Below are 25,372 nucleotides of genomic sequence, written 5' to 3'. Positions count from 1 at the left end.
AAAGGGCCAGGAATGAGAGGTAAAGGGGAGATGGTGTCCTGCTCTGTAAGGCAGTTTCCTGGCAGGGGAAATCCTGTGCTGCTCTAGGAAGGCTCCCACTGAGCAGGTTTAGCTGGGCTGATGGGACTCAGGATTTATCAGTGCTGCTATTGCCCTGGTAATGCTGTGGCACCTGTCCCTTGCCAGGCTCATTTGGTCCCAGCGCAGAGTGCAGCAGCTCTCCCAAATCTCCAGTGAGGATTTGCATGGTACCCACAAATCAGGCTACACATGAAATAACCCTCTTCTCCCTCACTTCCCATTTTTCAGGAGAAAGGTGGCTCAGAGCCGCGCACTGGCAGGTCCCTTCCTCAGAGGCCAGGCCATGTGCCAAGCCCCTCACCAATACAAATTGTCCCAGCAGGTCCATGCTCCAGCCTGGACATCTCACTATAAGTCTGATTAGTGACCCAGTCTGCCTGGTGCAGTGTCCCAGGAGTCACCTGCCACCCTCCTGGGACAGCCTTTGGGATCAGATTTGAGATGGCTTTTACATCAGAGTTTCATGTTTTCAAGAGATAAATGATGTAACTTAAGGCTGCTCTTTGCCTTGATTTTCCAGTTTTGGCTCATTCCTGAGTCTTTATTGTAAATTTGCTATTGGTTTAAGGTATCTGACAGTTTCTTGCAATTGATGCATTAATCAGGGCAAGTGGAGATGGCTGATTTCGGTAAGCTTACTTGCAGATGTTTTCATGTCGCTCAGACAGAGAAGTGCAAGATGTGCTGTTCATTCTCTCTCATGCTGTAACTGATCAGATGCAATTCTCTTTTCTTTACTCAGGACTTTCATCTTAAACTCCACTGCCATAAACTTGGAAGCAGCATTCCATCTGTAGATAAAAGTATGATAAATCCCATATGATAAAGGATTTCTTTCTTTTTTTTTCTCCCACAAAATGTTGAGGTATTTTTAAACAATACATATGTATTATCCAATGGTCTTGTAAGTTGATGTTCTGCCTTTTAAAAATGATAATTTCATTTAAATTCAGAGATCATTTCACTATAAAGGGTACAAATAGCAAATACTCTTTCCTCATTCATCTACCCTGAAATAATTTATTCTTATGACCAAAATCATCACAAAGACAAGCAATCCTTTATTGTTTGTTATACCACAAGTACATCCAGATTCACAAGCACAAGAAGAAGCCGTCAGTAGTATGTCACACTTGATAAATCGGTGCATTAAGGTCCTGAGTACCATGCTCTGCTGCAGCAATTCAGAGTGCATCAGCTGAGTGAGTGCTGGCAGCAGGGAACTCAATTCTTAACTTGTCACAACTGTAAGGTGAAACATTTTGGAGAAAAAGAGGTGGATGAAGAACCTTCACCTTGGCAGCCCTAATGACTCAGGGGAATAGGGTAAACTTCAATACAATAACTTCATCCTAAGTCTGAGACCCAAGATTTATGGAAAGGGCAGTCTGAGTGCTTGAGAAAAGGTCCAACTTTGTGGATATGAGAGGCCAGCCAAGAAGAATATATGTGGTGAAGCATTCACCCGTGGCTTTAAGCTTCTGCTACCTCTGCAGTGAAAATATATGCCGTATAACTACTCCGACTTAAAAGCTATCATTGTGCAGCTGAACAGATCCTGATAAAATGTTAAAGAGGATAATCCATAGTAATTGTGCATTTTTGTTGCGATAGATGAGCAAGTTCTGGGGAACCACAGCACTAATGTCCCACCCATGGCAGAAACCCCAAAACTGTATCGTGAGGCTGTGCACAATACTGGCTCTGGCTGTACCAACATCTGGGGAAAGCAGGAGGGCTCTGATCAACCTGAGTGAAGCTGATGTTCCTCATCCTCTTACATCGTGTGCCTTAAGAAATAAATCGCAAGCGTAGTAGGGCAAAGGAGTTAAAGCATACTGGTCCTGATTTAGCTGATATGAAGAAAACTACTTCTGTGAGTTACCTACTTTACGTGTGGGTGTTGGTTTAGTGGATCCTATCCATCCCAAACTGGACAAATGAAACTGTACAAGACAAACAACCTTTGTTTCCTGAACTCAGGCACTTAGTCATCAATAATTAATTACTGCAGGTAAATGAGCCAAAACACTTCATAAAGCAATATTTTTTTTGTTTCTCAGCTATTGCATCTGCTGCTTTTCCACAACCACCTTAATATTAAAATGCTTCTCTTGGCATTGTGCCAGCTATGGGAAAAACAAGCTGGTTGAAGTAACCACATGCCAATCACAGTTGCAGGGTTGCTCTGCACACATTGAAATGTCTGGTTTATGGGAATAAGCTACTGCAGCTCCTATCATCAGGCAGCCAAATCTGTCGTGATTTGTGTGTGCCAAGATAATTCAAGGTTTGTGTGCATGAAAATTCTGTTAGGCAGCGATTGAGATCTAAGGAAGAAGGACTCTCTGCCAAAGGGAGATTTTTTCCCTGTGGTATGAAAAAAAAAATCAAGTAATTTAATTAAATGTCTCAGTGTGTGAAGCTGGGTTGATACATTTATTTGCAAATATCCTGGAAAACTATCTGTTAGTTTCTGTGGCTTGACTTTGGGACAATTCAAGCTAGTGTTTTGCTTTTGTGACGGATTGTGTATGTAGTGGTTCAGGAAAAAAAGCAGAGAACAAACACACAGCCCATTTTTCAGACCTGACGGGGATGTATATATGTGCTGTATGTGCAGTTTGTGTTGTTCCTTATATCCTTCCCATCCCATTGCCTGCTGACTACCTGCTGAAATGGCTGCTTAAACAGGCTGCTTAAAACTGCTGCTTAAACTGCAGCAGACTCTGTGACTGCATGCTCAAGTGTTGGAGAAGTTAATTCTTGCCACCCCTGGCAAAGTCAACATTTGAGTCAACTCAATAGTTTAAGTCAAACTTCTTTGTGTGAACATTATCCCTGAAGCTTCTTTCTCACCTTCTTTTCTTAACCTAACCAAAAGAAAACACTGAAATGTCTTTTGCAGCATCTTCAGTAATGGATTTATTTCTTTTAACTGGGAAAAAAAGGCCTGTTGATTTTCCTGGCAGGGTCAAAGGAAGTGACAGCTGCATGAATTCATTGCAAAGGTTAAAAAGTAAAACAAATACCTAAGGCCCTGGCACAAATTTAACCTGGTCCATAACGGTGCCAGAGGAACCCTGGTTTCTAGTGAAAACAGCCCACAGAAGCCTGTACTGGACATTAATCTAAAGGAAAATGGAACCAGAAAGGTTCTCAGAAGGGTGTCTATTATTCCTCCCTGTTAAAAATCTCTGTCAAAATCAACCCTGAGACACATACACCCAAAAACCTAACCCAGAGGTTTACCAACCTACCTCTAAAAGGGACCAGGGCTCAGGGGTGATGTGGCAATGGTGTCTGCACCTGCTCCTCCAGCACATGTGCAGGTCACAGCTGCACAACAGCACCGTGCCAGTGCCAGGCTACTCAAGAGCTGGGAGATTTTGCTGCGTGGCCATCTCTGCTTTACCCTACAGAGGGTGTTTCTCTAAGTAAAGGGAGAAGGGCTGTTGCTGCAGTGGGGATAGGCTGGCGACTGGAGTGGTTATTGGCAGTGTGGGAGTGTGATGGGGTCCTGTGGGGTCCTTGTTCAGAGGGGTGAAGCTATTTGGTGGATGTTGTTACAGGCAAAAGGTTTGCGGCTAAAAAATTGAGGGGAGTGAATAAGACAGAAGAGAGGGTAGTGATGAATTTATTGTGGGAGCACCTTCCTCCTCAAATGGTGTGCTGTGTATAGTTCCATGTAATTAAAGAGGATCATCACAGGGCAGGAGGTTGTCTCTGTGTCACCTGATACTGCTGTCAGTGTTGATGTTGGCATCCACATGCGTGGGTTTAGGAAGCCCAGGTTCAGCCTGTTCTTAGACATCTCCAGTGACAGAGGGTCTTCTGAAAGTCTTCCAGTGCTTCACTAGGACATATCCTTCATCCTTGCCTTGTTCAAGAGGCAATTCATAGACTGTCTTTGGATTAGTCCCCAGGTGATGTCCAGTCAGATTGCAGTGAGAGGATCTCCTTTTGTGAATATAGGAAACTTCATATACTATATGTGGTAGGATAAAATACGACTGGGGAATTGCCTATTTGCTTTGAACTATAGCATGCTTCAGTTTGGGAAAAGCAAGACACAAAGTGAAAAAGACCCATCTTTGAAAGACACTGAAAAATCAATGAAAATAAGAGAGCGGGATGTGCTAAAATCAGCTGGCTGTAACCCAGCAGCAGCATCCAACAGTCACACTCTCAGGGACAGGCTGCTTCTGCCTGTGCTGATCTTTTTCTGGTTGATCTTTTCTGCACTGAAATGTGCATTTGGCTTTTCTGTCAGTTCTGCCCAGCCACATCAGGAGTACCATGACAGACTCACATCACCATACCTCCATCTGAAACTGGTGCACAAATCTGGAGGATTTAATCTAGCTAAAATAAATAAAAGTTTCTCACCTCTGGTAAAAACTACCACCTAACCATAGCGAGGGGTAGGGGCTGCTTTGGATGGCAATTTTAAGCCCCAGTCTGCCTGAAGCAATTTTAAGCATCAGTCCTGCTAACATGTGAGAAGTATTAGCTGCACTGCTTCAAATCTTGCTCCACAGTTACCACCGTCTCTAGGCTACACCAAAGAAAGGGTGAAAACGATGCTTATGGGTTGAAGTCCAACAAGGCTACTGGAACTCCATCCCCTTGATCTGTCCTTCCCACAGAGCTCAGCCTGTGCCTGTGCAAACACAGAACTTCTCTAAGAGCTCTTTTAGTTGCAGTCTGCATGGAAAACCACAGTATCTCAGCCTCTGCAAAGCTTTACAAATGCTATTTTTCCATGCTTGCTCTCCTTTTTGGAGCATCCTCACTGTCCTTACAGTTGATTGTGGTTCTGTGACCCAGGCAGATCCTGGTCATAATCCCCAGACTACCCTGTACCTTGGTTAATTCTAGAAAATTATTGTATCTGAGCAATGAGATGTTTGCAGCTAGACTGAGAGGTATAGTGGCATGTCTGCATTCCTGGGAAGTGAGCATTAGTTGTAGGGAGGACAGAGAAATTTTTGGGGAGCTCATGCTGGTTCCTGCCTTGTTTAGAGCTGTGCTCTTGTAATGGCACCAAAAGATGATGCACCAGGAATGCAGCCATGCTGTGACTCTGAACCTGTGCTACACCACAAGTCTTTGGAGAAATGATGGTGTAATGACATCTGTCACACTACTCTGCTCTGCTGTGTACACCAAGTCCTGACCCTTTGTGGGACTCCTTTCGCACTGCTCCTTCTTCCCACAGCCACAGCAGCCATGCTCCAAAAAAAGAAAGTGAGGTTAGAGCAGGTCCTGTCCTTCCCTGCCTTCCCTGCTCCATCTCCCCCAGGCAACTTCTCTCCCCTTAGCTTGGTGCTGGTACAGTGTGCATTCAGAGGGACATGCCAGTGAGAGCCCAGGGACAAGCCAGAATTGCAGATGAGACATTTTAATCTCGACAGAGTGCCATTTTCCAATGGAACAGCTTTTTGGTCAGTCCTGTCCTATGACAGAATGGCCTTGGGGCAGCTGGACAGCTGGGTTGGTAGCCCAGCAGTTCTGCACCTTTCTTGAGCTGACTGGGTAATATGTACCGTGTGAACAGAGGATCCAGCTGACAGCAGATCTGTTCCTATGTCCTTGATGGAAAAAGTGGTAGGGAGGTATGGATCTGTGTGCCACTGTCAACAAAGAGCTGCTGGAGTTTTTTCCTCCCTGCGCAATTATGTATACAGTGAATTTCTGAGTCACAGGCTGACATTCCAGCAGATCAAATTGTTTGCCCAATAGTGGAATAAGTAGAAGTGTACAAGCCTGAAATGGTGAGCTGATTCTGTTTGCTCAGCTGACAGAAGTGTAGCAATTGCTAATTCCATTGCATCCCCACAAAGCAAAAGAGGAGATGTAACAACCAGCGAGAGAGAATTACAGAGAGACTCTGCATTGCTCTTTCCACTAAATATGCCCAAATGCAGGCAGACGGCTCTCTCCCCTCACTTCCCTGAATGCAGAGTGTTTGCTTTATCTGGTGATGTAACTGATTGCTAAATAATAGACAAACCTGGTATGAACTCTCCTACTTATTTCTGCGCGGGTGCACATATGGAGGAATCTTTCTGCATTTTTCACTGGATTTTAACAGATTTATAACTAGAAATATGTCAGTGCCCTCTGCTGGAAAAGCAGGAGCCAGACAAGAAGAAAACTAGAGCAGAATCTTGTAAATGCATAATATTATTGCATTTACTGCACTTGGCGCTGGAGACACATGAAATGCAGCTGGACAGGGATAGTGGGAGTCTTCTGACCACTAGACAGAGCAGGATCCACTCCCCTACCATGGCTGCCTTTTCCCCTCACTTTGGAGGGCTCCCAGACTGGGAAAAACCTGGCAGTGGAAGAAAACATCAGACCAGAGTTAGCAGCATTTGCTCTTTCATACACTTCAAGTATGGAATACAGTTCGAATTTTTGAGAACTCTTTTCTATCTAAAGATATGGTTTTTAAGAACTCCTACTAGAATAGTTGGGATAAAAAGTGCCCAGTTCAGACTATCTGTTACAAGCTAAAGAATCAAACTGGCATATATTTTGTAAGGTAGATCACTCAACACACCTTGAGAGAACTTTGTCACTCAGAGGGCTGTGGTTAAGCACAGATGGTTGTGGTTAAGCAATCCATATGGACAGCACCACAATGTGCACTCATCATGAGTACTAAAACTGTTCTCTAGTGAGAACAACAGCAGCATTGGCTTTGAGCGAGCAGATGAATCTGGGGAAGGGTTATCCTTCCAGAAAACGTTTCCATGAGATTTATTTAGCCATTTCTGGTGTAGTGCTTATCAGTCTGATTTCTCATCCTGAGAAGAATTAGCTTCTTTGTGAACTACAGAAATATTATTTTAGTTAAGTCTTCAAGCATGGAAATGCTGGAATTGTTGCCTTGAAGAACCATGAAAGATTTTCAACTTAAAGCTGTAGAATCAAAAACAGTAGTTTACATTGACAAATGCACCAATAGCCATGGTGGTGTGTCCTACCTACTCCAATGGCCTTGTCCCCATTGTTGGCCAGGGCGGCACAACCTGGGCAAGGGGCAAAAAATCATGTGAAAAGTATAAGATGCAACGCAGGCCTTGGCAACTACCTTTTCCCTTCTTTCAGTTTCAGTTTCCCTTTCTCTTCTTTTTTCCCCCTCCTCCTTTCTCTAGCACTACAGTAAACAGCTGTCCTGAAGATGGAAGTGTCACCATAGTTCCAGGAGTTCTGACAAATAAATGGACCGAGCAACCAAAGACCAGCTAAGTGGAAGGTGAAGGGGAAAGCCTCCTTGGCACATCAGTAGCTGGAGTGCTGGGCATGAAAGCATGAAAGGTCTGCTCCACAGACTGGTTTGCATGATTGACTTCCCTGGCATTAACTTCCAAACCCTTTGCTTAAGTTGTTGACCCCTATGTGGGTTTACATCTTTATATACAGCAAATGCATAAAAAGTTTTTATAATGACTCCATGAATGACACATTGCTGCCCTGCAACTCTGTAGCTGTCCCTGAAGTTACATAGATGTGTCTGATTATAGCTCAGCCTTTCAAAAGTCATAAAATGAAGTGGCATTTTATGTAACTCAATGGGTTACAGTAGGAAGCTGTTAACAGTAGAGGATTAAAATAAAATTGTTCTTGGTATTTAAAAAGTGTTGAAATGAGGAGAAAAATAAATCCACCCCCAAATGCTGCAAATCACTCCTTACAAGTTTGGCATCTGCCAAGATTCTACGTGGGAAAAAAAACCTGGGCTCCTTCCCTTAGAGGGTCCTCCCACACTCTTTGAGGCATAAAGCCCAAGGGTAGTGTTCACTGTCCACAGACACACACAAACAGACTGTTCACAGGTGCACCCAGCAGCCTCATTATGAAATGCCACTTTTCCCACAGGGTTTTTTTAATGCTTTCTAAAAGATACCACTTATATCAATCCTTGTATTCTGTGCAGTTTCTGTGATGAGACTTAAATGCAGGGGAGGAGATCTGACACATTTCAGCATATTTCCATCTTCTTTAGAGGTAAGCAAGTAAAGGTAGGCCATTAGTGTGTGACATTTATTGTTTATTGTTTATACAGGAATGTGTATTTATCAAGTGATTGGCTGAATCAAATTTTTCAGTGGTGATCAAAGTATTATAAGTTGAATGAAAATATTGATTGTGAGGGACTACATCCAGCTGGAGAGAAACAAATAGAAAGGAATAACTCCTGAGTTTTAAATTATTCATTTGTATTACTTTAAAATATCATCTCAGCATATTGTCAGTTGCCATGATTTTCTTTTAATTTCTATGACATGACTGCCACCATAAATAAATGAGATTGCATAACTTCCAGGTCATTCACTGAATGTGGCATTGAATAAATTACAAAAGGGAAAGGCATATTCTGCAAAATGTGTTCCCTTGATGAGATGGAGTTAGTCTTGCACATTTATTTCCAACATTTTGGCTAGGCGTGTACCTGTCTCAAGTACTTAAAAAAACACAAGATTATTTTCCAGAGTTCCACTGTGTAATTTTTGCCATTAAACACTAAAAAGGAAAAATAAAAGTCAACCATTCACTATTAAAAGACTTTAATTATTTGGAACACTAACATAAAAAATGTTTACTTGAAAACGTTTCTTTCCATTTTAGTCCATCTTCAAACCTGTTACACTATATTTCACTGACTAGTATCACAAATTACACTGACAAGTTTCCTCAAAGTGGCAAAAGATAGAGCTACAGTAAACTGTTTCACAAGTTATTTAGAAAAAAACATATAAGAAATTATTCTTTCCCTCTTCTTCTCTGATGAAGCAGAAACTTAACATTAAAGTAACAAGAACAGTCATTATAGTGCTAAGTATATTTGACATATTTAACCTCACAAATAAATAAATATGTACAAGGGAGGTTACAGCATGTCAACTACAAAACAGAAAGCTTTACATTGTAGAATTGAGAGCATTCAAGAGCAGCTAAGTGACACAGACAGTTTAAGATTACTACATGGTAGTAAAAAAAGAGAAAAAAAATCTTAATTCAGCAAAAATACAGGTAGATGTACATTAAACTGATAGGTTACAGCTCAGCTTCATTCAGGATACTGTGGGTTTTTTTATTTATACATTTTTCATCTGTTATGTTTTATTGATTCCTTACTTTTTTTCAGAAATGTTTGGTTTTCCTTCTCTTCACTTTTGAACATCTTAATCAGGTAGAAATCTCACAGTAAGCTGCTGTGTGAACACTATTACCTACAGTAGTTAAGCAAGTGGAAAGATAAAATATAAGTTCAGTAAATGCTTATACATAATCTCTCTGTAAATTATTTCAATTATTAAAGATATCTGACAACACTCCTCCCTGTTATTAATTACAGTTTGAGTGAATGGGGCTGACTTCCATTCATACACCACAAATGTATTTGCAGTTATGAGACTGAGGTTTTGCTCAGGTCTGTGTAGTGACAGCAGTATTCCTGGGTGGGATCCATCAGGACATCCTCCTCCCACCAGGTGTTTGCAGCCAGGGGAAATGTGCCGTTTGTGCGGTCACAGCATTAAATGATCTCTGCACACAAAAGCACGTGCAAAGAGCAGAGAAAGCACAAACCCACATCTCTCATCACTGAGCATCCACCTGCTTGGCAACCAAAAAATCTCAGCACAACTTTATGCTCTCTGAATTCAAATAATTAAATACGTGGCTAAAAATATTTTGGTTAAAAAAAGGAGTAATTTTAAAAATAAAAAACCTCCATTAGGAGACATTCTCCTCTGAATGCCGTATTTGAAAAAACTTTTTATGTTTCAGCACATGCCTTCAGAAACATGTGCAGCTACAATTTTTATAAAGCTTGTCATGGGCTGAAACATGGTTCATGAGAAGAGATGCCCTTTTGGCACTCAAGATCACTTGCTAATATGTCACACATTTATAGAGAGTAAAACAAGTAAGCATTTTATGCTCTTGTCTGTTCTCTGCACACATCCCTCCACACCCCTCAGTGTCATTATGGACGCAGTATAGCAATGTGAAATTCCTTAATATTGCCTGAACATTTCAACTCTGCGCATCCAACAACGTCAATCATGTCATCCAACAGGGCAACAAAGGGATATTGATAATGTTATGTGCCCAGAAAAATGTTATTTATTTTTGGCAAACATGTTCCAAGTTATCCTAATGTTGCAATGCCATCTGATGGAGGTGTCTATACATAAAGTATATGCGAAGTACAGAGATTGACACTCAAGGGCTTACAGAGAATTCATCTTGCATTTAAATATTTAGACTTAAATTTTAGCACCGTCCATAGTTTTTAGATTGTCTCTGGTATACGCGGTCATATTTCCTGTGTGTATTGTTATAAAAAATATGTGTAGAGAGAGTTCTAGGTATATATTTATATAACTATATATAGTTGAATGCCTTTTTGTTATCTTGTTTTGTGAAAAAAGAACACTAAACACAGACTTGAGATGGAAGACACTGAATTTCATGCATACCAATCAATAAATGCTGAAACACAGCTCTGTGTAAACTGTTTTTCTAAGTATATGGATACAAATTTGCCTGCATTTACCGCATATGCTGTTTTGGTGAGTAAGGTTTGCATGATCAGGTATATTTAGGCCAAAATATTTTATAATAACCCTTTAAGTGGTGGTAGAGTTTTATTCACTTATGAATAAAGAACACTAGACATTCAAGAAGCAAGAATCTAACAAGTGCCATAGGGAAAATCCATATTTTTCAAAATAAAAAGACCATCATAAAACTGCTCAATAAAAGCTTGCCTGTACTGCATGACATGTCTGTTGTTCTCTCCAGGAGTCAAGACTTGCTTCTGTTTGGGTTATATTATTTTAAGTTAGGCTTGTGGTTCTTCAGTCTTACAAGATTATAATTAGCTGTCCAGGCATCATGCTGGCTGGCACACATTTAAAAACAGCTCAATACCATGGTAAAAAACTGTCGTTTTCCACAACAGTAAAAAGTTAAAAAAATCTGTCCTTAAGTGGAAGCTGATTGTAGAACACGATAAACTGGGAAAAAAATAACTGAACAGATCAAATTTTATGACATTCAGTATTCTCAGTTCCAGGCAGACATTTTGTATTCCTTTGATTTAAAAAACCAGTAAATCAGAAACCCAGTTAGAACTTTGTGCTGCGACTAAATGTGTCGGACATGATATTTTTATAGAAGCTGTCGGAGTGAGGATTGCAGTATCCTTTGACTTTGTCAATGACCTGATGGACAGGGATGATTGATGTCTGTTCTCCATCCTCCTGGGCAAATTTTGAAGATGGCTTGTCAAGAAAAACATTCTCTAAGAGGAGGAAAAAGCAACAAGATGTAGTTAGGGCCTCTTAAGCAAATTCACAGTTTAAAAGATGTGTCACTCCCACATTGATATGCCTTCAATTGCCACTACTGCTGAACTAAATTACTGCCCTAAAATAAGTTTTTGGCTTGAGATTGCTTCTTCTAAATTCTTTTGAGAAGTCTGGTTTTTTGGGCAGAACTTTCAGGTATCTCTTGAAATTATCCCTCTATTATTTTGCCTAAAGTGTTACTGACTCCTATGACCTTTTAACATATTAATTTACTGCTGATGCTCTGAATCTTACAAACTAAAAATATTTTGATAGCACTGGATCTCCAAAAATAGTATCTCCACATAATAAAGTACTGTAGAATGACTGTGAACAGATTTAATTATTTCAACAGTGGACGCTTTGAGCTATGCATAGAAATAATATAATCTGTGCTGAATGTAGCAGAGGATGTCTTTCCTCCTAAAGCAGATAACCAGAGCCAAAACTTTGTGATTGCCTAGCCTCACCTTGCTTTTTCCATAATGTGCAGGCTGAAAACTGAAAGGAGGCCTCCCTTCAGAGTCCATGTGCTAGAGGTCAAGGGTGAAGCTGAAGAAGTAAAGAAGCAAGGCAATCCCCAGCCAGACTGGGAAAGTCTGCTTCAGCCGCTCACATGCCTGCTGTTCAGAGAACGGTCAGTAGGTAGAGCTAATGTAGCGAGAAATGAGAAGGAGAGAGCTTGTCTCATTTTCTCAAGCATGCTGTCCTAACCGAGCTCTCTTTCTTATCTCTTCCACTGCAGTGAAGCTGGAATAAATTCCCTGAACCTGGGCAAGATCTGTATCACTGCAAGCCAGCAGTAAGGTGGAGCACCCTGGGAAGAAATGTTTTCTACAAGAGATATTTTTGATGGCTGTTTACAAAACCTTGGTGAAGTCATCTCCTAAAATTCCTTGTTTAAGCATCATTTAAGAATTAAGCATACTACTTGAACCATGATTTCATAAAAAGCTTTTCTTAGAAACAAACCAACTAGAAATAAAAAGAAAAGTAACCCATCCCTGGAAAAGTCATGATACCAAGCCATAAAAGAGCACAAAGTGTTGCGAAGGAGATATGGATTGCAGACAGAGAAATCAAAACAGTTTCACTAATTGAAACAGAAACAGGCATGTTCAGGCTTATCAGGATAATTTTCAAAGAACGCAAGAATGTTCATGAATTGCAGTGAGTAACTCCATGTCCAATGGCAAATTTCTGAGTACCAAGAGCCTTTCAAATATATGCATTTACTAATCAATGGCTTCACATCTAAGTATAGGGTCAAAATCATGTATCCCTGAAGTAATTGTGAGTAAGTAATTTTTGGTGCTAATTGATATAAAAATCTCAATGTCTAGAAGACTAATCCAGTAATGGCCACAGACCAAATATAAATATTAAATTTTCTGTAATAACTTTGATAAATACTAAAGAATCTTCTGGAACCCAATCAGATTGCTTTTGCTTTTTAATGTATGCTTCATGTATGGGTAATTTCAGGATAATATCCTTTCCCCATACTACAGCTCACAGGCATTAATTTCAGGACATTAATGTCTGTTTTCCAAAATGGTATCCTCTAAATGCTGTATGCCCCATGCAGAGTGCAGACACCCAGAGTTTGAAGCATGCTTGTCCTTTGATTCAGCATCAGTGGTGCAAGATGTAATAGAAATAAGCAGCGTTTCTGATTAGCAAAATCCTCTGCGTCAATGAGGACATCATGCAAGAAGCATCCCTCCACCTTATTCCAACCATGCATTCAACAAAAGCAATTCTCACTTTACCTGTAATGCTCCACCACTGATGAGGAAAGGCCCTTAGAAGACATTATCTACACCACAAACACATGAATGCTTGTGTCAATTCCAGGGAGCACATTATTACCATATGTATCAACAAGACTTGCCAAGACATGTAGCTATGGCATTCTTTGCCTGCAGTTTAGCTAAGTTGGCAAACTGAGAAGTTCAGCTGTATTAGAAATCAGAATCTGAATATTATTTTTTATTACTTTTATTATTTTTACACATGAGAAGATATGTCAGTATCTAAAAACCTAGTGTTATCAAAAATTCCCATAGAGTATCACAATAAGATGTGTATTTTGGAGAACAAAGTGAAACATATTAAAATTCCAAAAAATAAAAAGAAAACTTGTATTCTCTTAATGTCCAAAAAATCTTCATATTCAAAACTTTGATTGCATTAAGAATTGCAATCCTTTTTAGGAATGATTTATGCATGGGATTAAGCTAATAATTTTTGAAGAATATATATGAGCAAGTTTATTTTAACTTTACTACTTCTTATCTGCTACAGTTTCTTTGTTTTACGTCAAGAACACCTTGCAAAAACTCCAGCACTAAGTCTTCTTAATTGATAGCCTGATATTAAAGATGCTGTTTGTGGAAGCCTGCTGACAGAAGTGTTCCTGCAGGGAAGAGATGAATGAACAGGGCAGCTGGGTGCACCGCACACCGAACCTGACCTGGCAGCAGGGACAGGCAGCCCAGGGAGGCAGGCACCAGCCCTGTGCTCCCAGTGCAGTTGTGAACAGCAGTCCTGAGAGCAAGCTCAGGTGCTATCAGTCATCAGGAATGTCTAAGATACTTCTCATTTTTACTGTATTCAAAGCAGATGTACTTCCTGTATGTTCTCAATAAACAATAAAGTTTTAAACCCTTATAATGCCTGATGCACAATCTCTCATGCTAATGGATGCACTGAATCTTGGTCAGTGAGAAAACAACAGTGTAATTAATTTTTAAAAAAGGAGTGTTTGTGCCTAACTGAAGCAGGTAATGATCATCAATTAAAATAATAGAAGGTATTTCCTGGAAACTATGCCATGCATCAAGAAAGGTGAGTGTCCCATCACAAATGAGACATTGGGGGCTTAACAAAAATAATTAATACTTAAGAAATAACATAACTTTCCTTCTAGTGAAATCATCTACTTCATATCTAAACGTTTTTTTCTGATAAATATTTTAAAACAAGTAAACACACCTTTGAGTTAAATATGTGCGCAGATTTTATTTCCACTATATTTATAAAAGAGTATTGTATAATAATGCTATGTGACTTTACACAGGACAAAAACATGCAGTCACAAAAACAGAGTAACAAAAAAAATCTGTACTATATAAGTGAATTTCTGAAATATTATCTCAGACACAACCAAACCTGCAAATCATTCCAGCTGCTCTCTTTCTTTGTTCCCTTAAAGTCTTAAAATCAGCACATTTTCATGGTATGAGTGGAATACAGATGATGTCTTTTATTACATATACCATTGATATCTAAATAAATAAGCAGTAGATATGGCTATTTGTAGAAGGGCAAGACAATGCATACTCTGGGAACACAGTATCCATTTCTGAGTAGGCTCCATTTGTCGTTTTACCCATAAATGTTTTACAATTAGATGAAAGGAGTTTAACCAAGACAATCAGCTGTGGACTTGGACTCTGAAGACTTGATTCCTATTTCCAGCTGTACTGCCAGCTTTCATGTTACCTTGGGTGAAGAACGTCATCTCTCTGCTTTGGCTACCCTGTGTTCACAATAGGATAATAAGCAAAATTTGCTTTCATCAAGCCTATTTCATTTAGTATGGGAACATACGGAGATCAGATTATATATTGCATGTATTGCACGTTGGGTAATGGTTCTTATTAAACAATAATATATATTTAAAAAATACTCTCACTATATGAATTGATGATATTTTCTCTCTTTAACCTTGGGGTAGAAATGCTTGCTATGCCCTTAACACAAACCTATGTGCTTACAGATGCACTGGGTTGCAATGCAAGAACTCACCTGTATGGCTGTTTCGTTTGCAATATGTATTCGTCGTAGATTTTGATTTGGATGTCAGGTAGGTTGAATTGGAGCCAATGGAACTAGAGGATAAGGATTTCCCAAGATTATCGGAACTCTTCTTTATAATATTGGTTGCTGTTTTGCTCCAATCTAAAAATGAATGAGAAGTTTTACATAAATAACTACCGTAATAGATGCCTAATTTATTCAATTGTGTTTATTTCAAATATCTGATGCATTTCTTAGTATTGCTTATAACAAATACCTCATGCTTTTCCTGTTAGGTATCCTCTTTGGTTCTTAAGAATGATAAAAGTATTCCAACTTGATTTACTCTACTAAAACAGTTGAAATTGGTGGCTCTAACATTCTAACAACAGTTCGTCTGCACAGCAGAACTGCAAGTATGACCTGGCTTTCCAGAATGCAGAAGAGCAGAGAAGCTCTGTAGCAGTATAGGGATACCAAACTTTCCTGACCTGAAGAGCAAAATCCAAAGGTGATAGGATCATTTACAATGATCTTATCATCAGAGGGTTTGATCTGCAGCTGCTGCTGCAGAAGATTCTACCTACTAACAACTAGCTTGTTGTTTAGCATATTGGTGCACAATTTACATAATAAAGTTTATTCAGTAGTTCACATTTAAAGAATTTTGTCCAAACCATTAACACAATAGGCTCCTATGCTGGAACAACTTCTAAAATTAAATTAAATACCTAATACCAATAAACTGACTGAAGAAAACTAACACTTAAAACCTCACCACAAGTGTCCCAATACCAGTAAAATAAAAGTATCTAACTACTTTTGTACCATACAATTTGAGGTAAGTGCAGGCAGTTTCACAATTTAGTTATCCCCTTGTTATTCACTGTACTTCAATGAAATTCACAAACTGGAAGAGAAGTCCAAGCTAAAGATACGTGGACCACTTTAATCTTGCTTTAAATCAAGACAAATACTTTATAGTAAATTATTGATAGAGTGTTTAGGTATGCAAGTTCACATTTGACTTCTAGTTCACTGTTCTGCCTGAAAACAGCATCAAGTTCATGGAGATTAAAACCAGCCCATGGAGATAAACTGGTTTACGCCAGATATAATGACATCACATTAACTATACCACTGAAACATTCAAATCCTTTGTGTTTTTATTTCTACTATATTCATATTTATTTCTACCATATTCACAAGCTGCCCAACAGCAGCAGAAAAAAAATTGATCTTTGTTTTTCAGTTCAGGAGTTATAGGGTTAATCACATGGAAACTGAACATATGAAATAAATTGGATGTCTGATCAGAATGAATATGATTTTCCTAGTTTGTGTTAATCCTTTGAAATAATGAATGAAGTTTTCTTACTACTAAATGAAAGCTTACTATAGAAAGCAATGAGCCTATGTCACTTTACACCAGCTGTAGATTTGAACACTGGTCATTGAACAAGAACCATAAGAGAAAGAATTATACGGTCCACATCACCACATCAGACAGCAAAGGAAGAACCAGTTGCCTGAACAAAGCAGCCTCAGGCCATCCAAGATGGCCAAAGGTGAAGGAAACTATACGCATAGTGGCCCAAGCACTGGACTTTCCATGTGTCCAAACCAATGTCTGTCCTTTCATTCTGACTGTTGCAGATGAAGGTGAACATTAGTTCTAGAACCTAATCAGGCTTCGGTTAAAAGGAATTTTCTATGTTTCTGAGTTTCTAATAGTCTCTGAATTCAATGGCAAAGGACAGGACAGTTTAAAAAAGGCAAAGATAAAAGCAAAAGAAGTCATAATATTTCTATGCAACTTTTTAGAATTGCTCCTACATCAGCTTAACAGTCCACACAATTCAAAGTCAACACACTTTAATGTAGGAGAAAATGAGTAAGACCGGGCATGGAATGACAAAGTTTGAAACTCTGGATTTTTTTTTTTTTTTTTTTTTTTTTTTAGAGTCTGATGGACCTTCCAAAACCATCACCCATATCTCTGGTTTACCTTGCATTATATTAAAATAACATTGCAAGCTGTTTAACTGGACTTTTATAGACAACTGCAGCACCTAAGGAGGGGATTTGTGAACTGCCTTTACCTGAATTGTCTGCCAGTCGGAACCTGCCACAACAGAGATGTCTTCTCCACTGTTTCTGCACATTTTCTTTCATAGCACAATGGAATACAAATATAAACAAACCTGTGACAAAAGCAAATAAACACAAAATGAAGCATGTGTTTAAAATAGATTAACTGAAATTTGTAGTCAGAAGACTATGAAGTACAAACAAAAAAAATAATCTTAATATTTTGTTATTGGTATCCATGCACCATTTAAGAGGTGTGGAAATTAAAGTTTTCCCATCCTCTAGTTGCCATGTAAGTGTCTGAGATATCAGAATACAGAGATTAGGATGCCTTTTATTGGCATTGCTCAGTCTTCATATTTTTCTTTCCTTTTTTTTTTTAGAGGAAAATGATTGAAAGGTCTTTTCTTTGAAGCAAATGACTATTCTGCACCCAACAGGACTGCAAGAGAGAGACTGCAAAATAAATACCAACATTATTTTATTAGCAAGGAGATATTTTATCCCCTGGATATGGTTCTGTATGTATGAACTGTGGACTGTATTCTTTTAAAACCATACATCTTGTAAATGGCACTTAGGGGTGTCCTAATGTAGTGGGTTGAGTGCTGGCCAAGTGCTGAAAAAGTGCACATGGATTTATGTGCATCACATGCATGTACTTGAATGATTATGAAAATGAATATGCTCAAAGTTCTGATTAGGAGTCCAGTTTCTTGCTCCCAAAGAAAACTAACAGATTTTCATACTCAATTGTAATAAATGTGTTTAAGAATGTTTTTGTGGAGTTGATTTTTCTCATGGAACTTTAAAGTTTTTATTTTCAAGACAGGAGATAAGCATCCTACCATGTGATAAGTAGGTCTTAACAGGGCATATGATATGTTTTCATCCCTACAGATGTACTTTGGAGCTAAATATAGTAGTTGGAAATGCTCCTGAATCTCCTCAGGCTGGCACTGGCTGTGGAATCTTTTGTTGTTCTGTGGCTTAGCCTATTTCTTGTTTTACTTGTACTGTCTGTGAGAGAGCCAACCCGAGGCTGAACACCTGACAGCAAAATGCTATTGCAAGATTCCTCATGATTTTATCTTAGATATGAATAAATGCTACATAATGTGGGCAAACATGGTCAAGTAGCTTCCTCTAAAACCATTCCTTTATGATCATCACAACTAGTTCTGAATACTAATGTCTACTGTGTTTCAGCTGTCAGAACACAATGGCAGGGTATAGCTTGGATTATAATGTTTTGGAGAATCAAATTATCTTCTTTCCTCCAAACTGCTGAGGCCTAATTTTGCAGAAATGCATGTCATTGAATTGGACTTGTATTTGCTTAACAGGCCACGTTGAGACCTCTGGAATCAGTTAACTTCAGGTAGGGGCTGGGTCATGAGACACAATCCTTCCAAAATTTTTCAAGAGCTGATGGGGAAAAAAAGGAAAATCACATTTTAAAAAAGGCATGACCTAATGCATCTCAAATGTAACCTCTCTTGGATTATGGTTACTGTATTTGCATTTGGTAAAATATTTTTCTATGTGATTTGTTTAAAGCACAGAGCAAGTCCGATGCAACCACTATCAACTCTTACAGGGGTGGAGATATGAAGCTGTTTGTGGCCCAAAGTTCTTCTTAGGGCTTTTACACAGCTTACAAACTCAGTAAATTGATGCTTAATTAAATTGCAGTGAATGTTCTGAATATTTAAAAAGAAAATGCATATTCCATAGTAATGCAAAACAAATGTACTGCATTAAGTACTTTGCCTTTGCCCTGTCTAGGCTTGGTCTCCAGAATTTTTTTGTCTGTATTTCATTATTTATTAAGTTTACAATGTGCTTTTAGTAGCACAGCCTTGGTTTTGGTTCCCAGAGACAAATCAGATCCTAGGCTTGGTTCTAACTTGGCTCTGACTTGAAAGTACTTGGCTTGCCCAGGCATATATATAAAATGAGCAGCCAAAAAAGAAATGTTCCCATATTTTTTACTCTGAGCGTCAAAGAGAGAGCGTCAAGAATTTCCTTTGTAGATGAAACAGCAAAGTACAGTAACACTAACAGTTGCTGGAATTTGCTTTTTCATTGCCAGTGCACAGAAAACTGCTGCTGGAGGCTGCTGGTATGGCTTGAAATACTCATACAGCTTTCAAAAACATGAGAGAGAACAGATGTATTTACCAACATCTCCACAATTAAGCTGCTAATATTGAGGAAAGACTTGCCATATTGAAATGCTTTTTGCTGCTAGGGAATGCTTTCTGATACAGATTTGCCCCATTCCATCCCCTTACTGCTACATGAACACTGCACCAGTTATATAGGATGCTAAACATCCTCTTCCTTTATTCTTTAGCTTTGCCTAGCTCTTTCTGACACAGCAATAAGTACCTTCAGAGAGAAGATTTTTGTCTCCTATTGCTTGATCTGACATGCCTGAACATAGACTGCATCATCATTGCTACCATAATCCATGAAAATCTCATCTCACTCTTCTTTTTACATTTACTTCTCATCTTTTTCAGTTTCATCTTCTGACTTAACTGTGTTCGAAATATTCATCTTCCATTAAATATTGCCATTATCCCACTTAGGCAGTGTTGGTCAACCTTGTATGCACTCTGCACATACAAGCTTAATTGTTTGCAGTGGAAATTCTGGTTACAGAGAACTTGTTCAATTTGACCCTTGGCAAGGTTTTCAGAATTTAAGTCTTTTTTCATGTTCTTCCCATACTTCTGATCTCTCTAGGCCTGTCTGAATTTCTAACACAGACACAATGCTGTAAATACTTCATTAGGCTGCTAGGGGAGTATCAGAATGTGTCCTTTGGAAAAAACAGTCTCTAGTAAGAACACCACATCCAAATATTTTTTGTCATTTTGCTTAGCATTTTAGGTTGAAACTGACTCAAACAAAAACCCACAACATGATTCTCTTTCCATGAAAGCTCAATAAATCTTTCAGCACAGTAAATGCATCTCAACTGTATCAGATAAAATCGGCACAGAGTGATACTAAGTACTTTTTCCGTAAAGAGAAGATATTTTGCTGACCCTAAGAAAATTTCATTTTAATCTCAATATTTGTGTTGCGTAACACATTTCCTTCAATGACATTCTTGAGTTTGCTTTTTGGGGTTTTTCTGGGTTCCCCCCCACCCGGCCCGCCCCCTGGCAAGTTTAATTTTTATGTCAATATGTGTGTGGCTGTCCATAAGACATGGACTTCCAATATCCTCAGGGTTTTCTCTTCATTGCATATTTAGTTGTTCTTTATAGGTGGATAGGGCAAGCACTAGTAGAGAATTTTATGGCAATTGAGACATATGCAAATTTTAGCTCTGAGTTAAATTTTTATAAATATCAGCTATATAATTCTGTAATTTATAACCATGTGATTACAATTTACAGCATTTTTCAGAAAGACAAGCTATGCTGGAAAAGTAAAATATTGGAAACGAGTAACAGAAAGAAAAATAAGCTGACTGTAGCAGTCACTGTATTTTTCTTAAGCAAAGAATATCCCATATGTCTCTGCTATCTCTCCACACTGAGACAGGACTGAATTTTATTTTATGAGTTTCTCATGCCTTAATAAAATATTTATGAGTTTCACAGATTCTCTACAGAAATAAAGTAAGGAAAAAGGCTTCCTATATTTGTTATAATCAGTGAAAGGAAATGCTGAAGGTCATATAGCATGCATCTAAACAGACAACACTGCAGACTGTTAGCTAGGAGAGCTCTATTTATAATATAGCTCATTTTATGGAAAATACATTGAAACCATAATTAATTTACATAAGATATTCAAACCACCTATAGTTGGTGTTATTATTCCACATAAGGGGAAACTAATGATGGTTAAATATCAAAGGAAAACCTGGAGAGACTGGATATGAATTCCCTGGTCCAATCACTGGGCATAGCATGCCCCAGAACAGCAACAGATCAAATATAATTCGTTCACAGAACAAAAATTCAGCTTACCTTGCAATGAATTGAAAATTGAGAAGAGGTACAGGAAAGCAAGAGTTAAGGGACCCCAGGCAAAAAAAGCAAAGCCCCATGTCATGCCCAGGAGGAAGGTCAGGCTGACCACGCTGCGGAGGTTCCTCAGGATCTCTTCCTTGAGGCTCCGGTTGGTTCTTTTCCCATTCCTCCCGCAGATTTGCACCATCACCACGATAAACATGGCAACATTCATTAGAAACATGATTCCAAAGTAGCCAGCACAAGTCACGTAAAAGACAACTTCGTTCTTGATCCAGCAGCTGTAAAAAAATTAAATTAAAATAAAATAAAGTATCATTTTTGGTTAATGGAAACTATCCTTCCATTAATCATACAAATAAAGGAAAATGAGCTGATTTCTGATACCACTGATGCAGAAACATAGTGTAGAATGAAACTTTTGTCCATTTTCTGTTTGGAAACAGGATGAAGCCCAGAGGTATCTTAAGTGACTATGGCCTATAGTACTAAAATATGAGAAATCTGAGGGTTGTATCACATTTTAGGTAAAACTAGTTAGAAAAAGTGGGAAATGGTGGGAACTGCAATCCCATCATCAAAAAAGTTCAGACTCAGTACATAAAAATTCACTGCTGTCATCTGTGTGAAGCATTGAGTGCTTTAGAAACAGAATGGGCAAACTTGGATCTTCACTGTCAAAATCTCAAGTTTCTGCCACTGGAGCTAAGTAAGAACTTGAACATGACTGGAGAAGAAGCAGGACTTTTGAGGTAGCCATTTGACAGTCAGCCATATGAGAGCTCTAACTAATTCCTCTTGCAGCAAATGGCCTGATTGCTCAGGATGATACTATAATAAAATTCAAAAAATTAAAGCTTTATTTATCATAATGAGGCAAGGAAAAGAGCACTCACATAAAAATTTTGGCATTTGGAGTTATTATGTGGACGTCATGAGAAGAACATAGAGGACCATTGAAGTACATTGGCAAAAGGCGGCTTGATTTACAAAGGAAACTATTTTTATACTAATTCTTTCTTTGCTCTTACCTAGAAAATATACTTTTTATTTAAGACAAACCAAAATAAGTATTTTTCTTTTATTTTCATGAAAAACATTTGCCAGAGGCATGTTTGTTCCTGGCATTGGGTAATGCAGATTTCCCTCCAATTTTTCTAACAGCCTTCTTCACTTTACAGATCCTAATCATTCAGAGTTTTGCCCCTTTTTGCTTGTTTAATGCACCACTGTCTTTTCCAAAGCAACTATAAATGCTAAATTTCAAGAGATCAAAAGAAATACTCACAAGTCATCTCCTCCTTGCCCGCTTGCATCTCTGCCATATAACTGTTTGCCATAAATATGACTTGCATTTGTATTAGCACTTGCTAAAACAATTGCTATCACCAGAGCTGGCAAACCTGCAACACAAGAAAACTTGTGAGCTGTCAAATCTCCTGAACTTTCAAATTCACCGGGCTAAGCTGAATTACTGATGTCTCTATCCCTATTACTTTAGAGCACAGCATCCTGAGAAAACTGCACTTAGAAGGTAGAAAGAAACAATTTTTCAAACAGTACAAATATATAGAACTATCAAAACAATTAACAGGCATTAATGAATAAGCCTTGTAATGTTCTGTAAAGTAGAAGAAGTTTAGTATGTGATACGGAAATTAAAGTATAATAAACAAAAGTAAAATAATATCCCTTAATTACCCAAAGTTAAATTTGCAGCTGCACACAAGCTCTCATTATATAGTGAAAAGATTAACAAATTGTTGCAAAAAGGAGATCTAGTAGAAGAATGGTATTAGGAATTTTTTGAAGGATTTTTTTAATGCTAATATGAATTCATAAAGTTGTGTAACTGGGGAACATAAACTTAAATCTGTAATTTCTTGACTGCTTCTCTCAAGCACATTATATTATATACACCATATTATATACCTTCTACAGCACTATACATATTATATGTGGTCCCCTTACTTCCGTAAAGCAAACTATGTATTTCTTAATAAAAAACCAGAGGGAGTATTTGGGGACAACAGACAACTATGCAGAAGAGAACTCTGCAGAAAGGTACAGCTCACACAAAAGAAATGCATGTTTCCTGATATGCCTTATTTACATGTCTTATCCTTGCTATAACAGAACAGATTCAAAGGGGAAGAGGTTAATTTGCTTTTCCGACCACTCAGTCCTTGTCCTCTGCTGAGGTTGCCAAAGAGGATGGTAGTTGCCAATGGAAAGACATCAATTATCAGCTGCACTGAGGTCAGTGCTCTAGCCTAAGGTTAATGGCTTTGCATTGTGTTGTATGATTTCAAACACAATATGCGTATTCAGGGAGAAACCACAGATTCCTGATACAGACAAAAATGAAGAATAAAAGTCTTGCTGCCTGAGCCTTGCAGATATTTTTCAGTATTACTTTTTCCATTTCTGTCCTGCTGTGTACATTGCTTAGGGCAGCCAGGATCTCTTGGTGGTTTAAACACTGTGCTGAATCTCAGAAAATTTTGGTTGTTCGTGATTCCACAATAGGCTTTGTGCTTGTTGGCAAGAAAACTTAAGCTGGAATTAAAGTTTTTGAAAGTCAATGCAAAATGTCCATAGGCTTTGCAGTAACTGCAAAAGTTCCTGCGTTCATTGTGTGACACAGTCTTCCATCTCTGACACAGCACTCACATTTCCCCTCTCCCACTCTGGCCTCTTTGGAAAACAAGACCAGTTTATCTGGTCTCTCCACTCATTCTGGGGCTGGGAGCTGCCCTGGGTGGGGAGTGCCAGTGAGAGTGTATTTACACAGAAGCACACGGGGGAACTCGGTGACAGAGAGGGCTGGCTGTGTGCCGGCCCTGCTGCAGGCTGGGGAAGGAAACCACACACTGATATAAATTCCACTCTGTATTTCTGATAGAGAGCTTTTATATAGCAGCATTTACAAAAAACATTTTATACGGCAGCATCCATCCTATGTAAATATTGCATCTAGTGAACTCACCCCAGCCAATGATGCAAAACTTCAGTATGTATCGCCGTATGTATGTGTTAAACACCTTCACTAGAGCAATGTACATGTGAACAGCTTCCAGTCCCATCCATGTAAAGGTGGCCAGAAGAAAAAAGTGCAAAAGTGCAGCCACAGCTATGCAGAGGCCATCAATATCAAAGGATGCAATCCAGCCATCAAGCAAAAAAATCAGGTTAAGAAAGAGCAGGGCTGTGCTCAGATTCATCAGGATTTTGGATGGATAATCTCTTCGTAGCTTCCTAATGAGAGAAGCACAGGTGCACATGATTAACTTACGGCAATCACACAAACCACCTCCTGCAGCTGGGCTTACCCCTTCACAAAGTCAATAAAAGCACAAGGAACCCCTTCCAGCTGGGTTTGTGCAGTAAGACATAGTGGTGTGTATTTCTGTGTGGGATTGTTGAAGGTTTCAGTTGTGCGTGGAGGGGGTAAGCTACCAGTTCTTTGGGTCCATGGTGAGCTAATTAACTGCTGCAATATTTTAACAACTGATTTTTTTATTACAAAAACCCCAAACCTTTAAATTAAATATAAACCAGTACTTTTAATTTTAAATGAAAACAAAACAAGTATAGCTGACCAGAAGGTCCTCTGTGTTCTATTCATATGTGGCCTTATATGTTAACTTAGTTTTTGGAATATATTGTCCAGTGGATGTGGTTTTCTGTTTGTTTTTAAATAGTCTCTTAGGAAGAGCGAAAAACATGTAATTCTTTTAAACTAGTCCCCACTGAAATGTGCATCATAAGGGGCAGCAAACAATTTCTACCAACTTGAACCAGAACACTATACCATAGGTAACATAATAGGAATGCAATCACTGAAGATATTTAAAACTTTGAAAGTCTCTTCTTCAGCCCCCCTTCCCCCTCCTGTCCCCAGAAAATTATCCTTCTTTAGCAGCTACTATGTCCTGCCCTGTTACTGGCATAATGCTTTCTTTGTGTTGACATGACTTCATTTTCTCTTTTCACTGTTCACAGAACTGTACCACTTCAAAA

General features: G+C 38.8%; 1 protein-coding gene across 4 annotated transcripts in view; it reads right to left on the bottom strand.

Moving 5' to 3' along the window:
- Positions 1-8,646: 8,646 nt before the first annotated feature.
- Positions 8,647-25,372, bottom strand: part of ADGRG6 (adhesion G protein-coupled receptor G6) — a 109,602-nt gene continuing 92,876 nt past the window's right edge. For 2 of the 4 annotated variants that reach the window (XM_005420097.2, XM_031056247.1), the window contains 6 exons: positions 24,339-24,607; positions 22,638-22,752; positions 21,347-21,630; positions 17,363-17,464; positions 15,270-15,422; positions 8,647-11,410 (listed from right to left, as the gene is read on the bottom strand). In XM_005420097.2, coding sequence (XP_005420154.1) covers positions 11,235-11,410; positions 15,270-15,422; positions 17,363-17,464; positions 21,347-21,630; positions 22,638-22,752; positions 24,339-24,607 — 1,099 coding nt within the window. In that variant the 3' untranslated portion in view covers positions 8,647-11,234. Of the gene's footprint in view, positions 11,411-13,228; positions 13,276-14,460; positions 15,001-15,269; positions 15,423-17,362; positions 17,465-21,346; positions 21,631-22,637; positions 22,753-24,338; positions 24,608-25,372 lie in introns of those variants that run through there. The other 2 variants (XM_031056248.1, XM_031056249.1) reach the window with 2 other exon arrangements.

The sequence above is a fragment of the Geospiza fortis genome, unplaced genomic scaffold, assembly GCF_000277835.1.
Source record: "Geospiza fortis unplaced genomic scaffold, GeoFor_1.0 scaffold162, whole genome shotgun sequence".
NCBI lineage: Eukaryota > Metazoa > Chordata > Aves > Passeriformes > Thraupidae > Geospiza > Geospiza fortis.
Note: the sequence above shows the minus strand (reverse complement) of the source record. Positions and strands in the feature narration are given on the sequence as shown.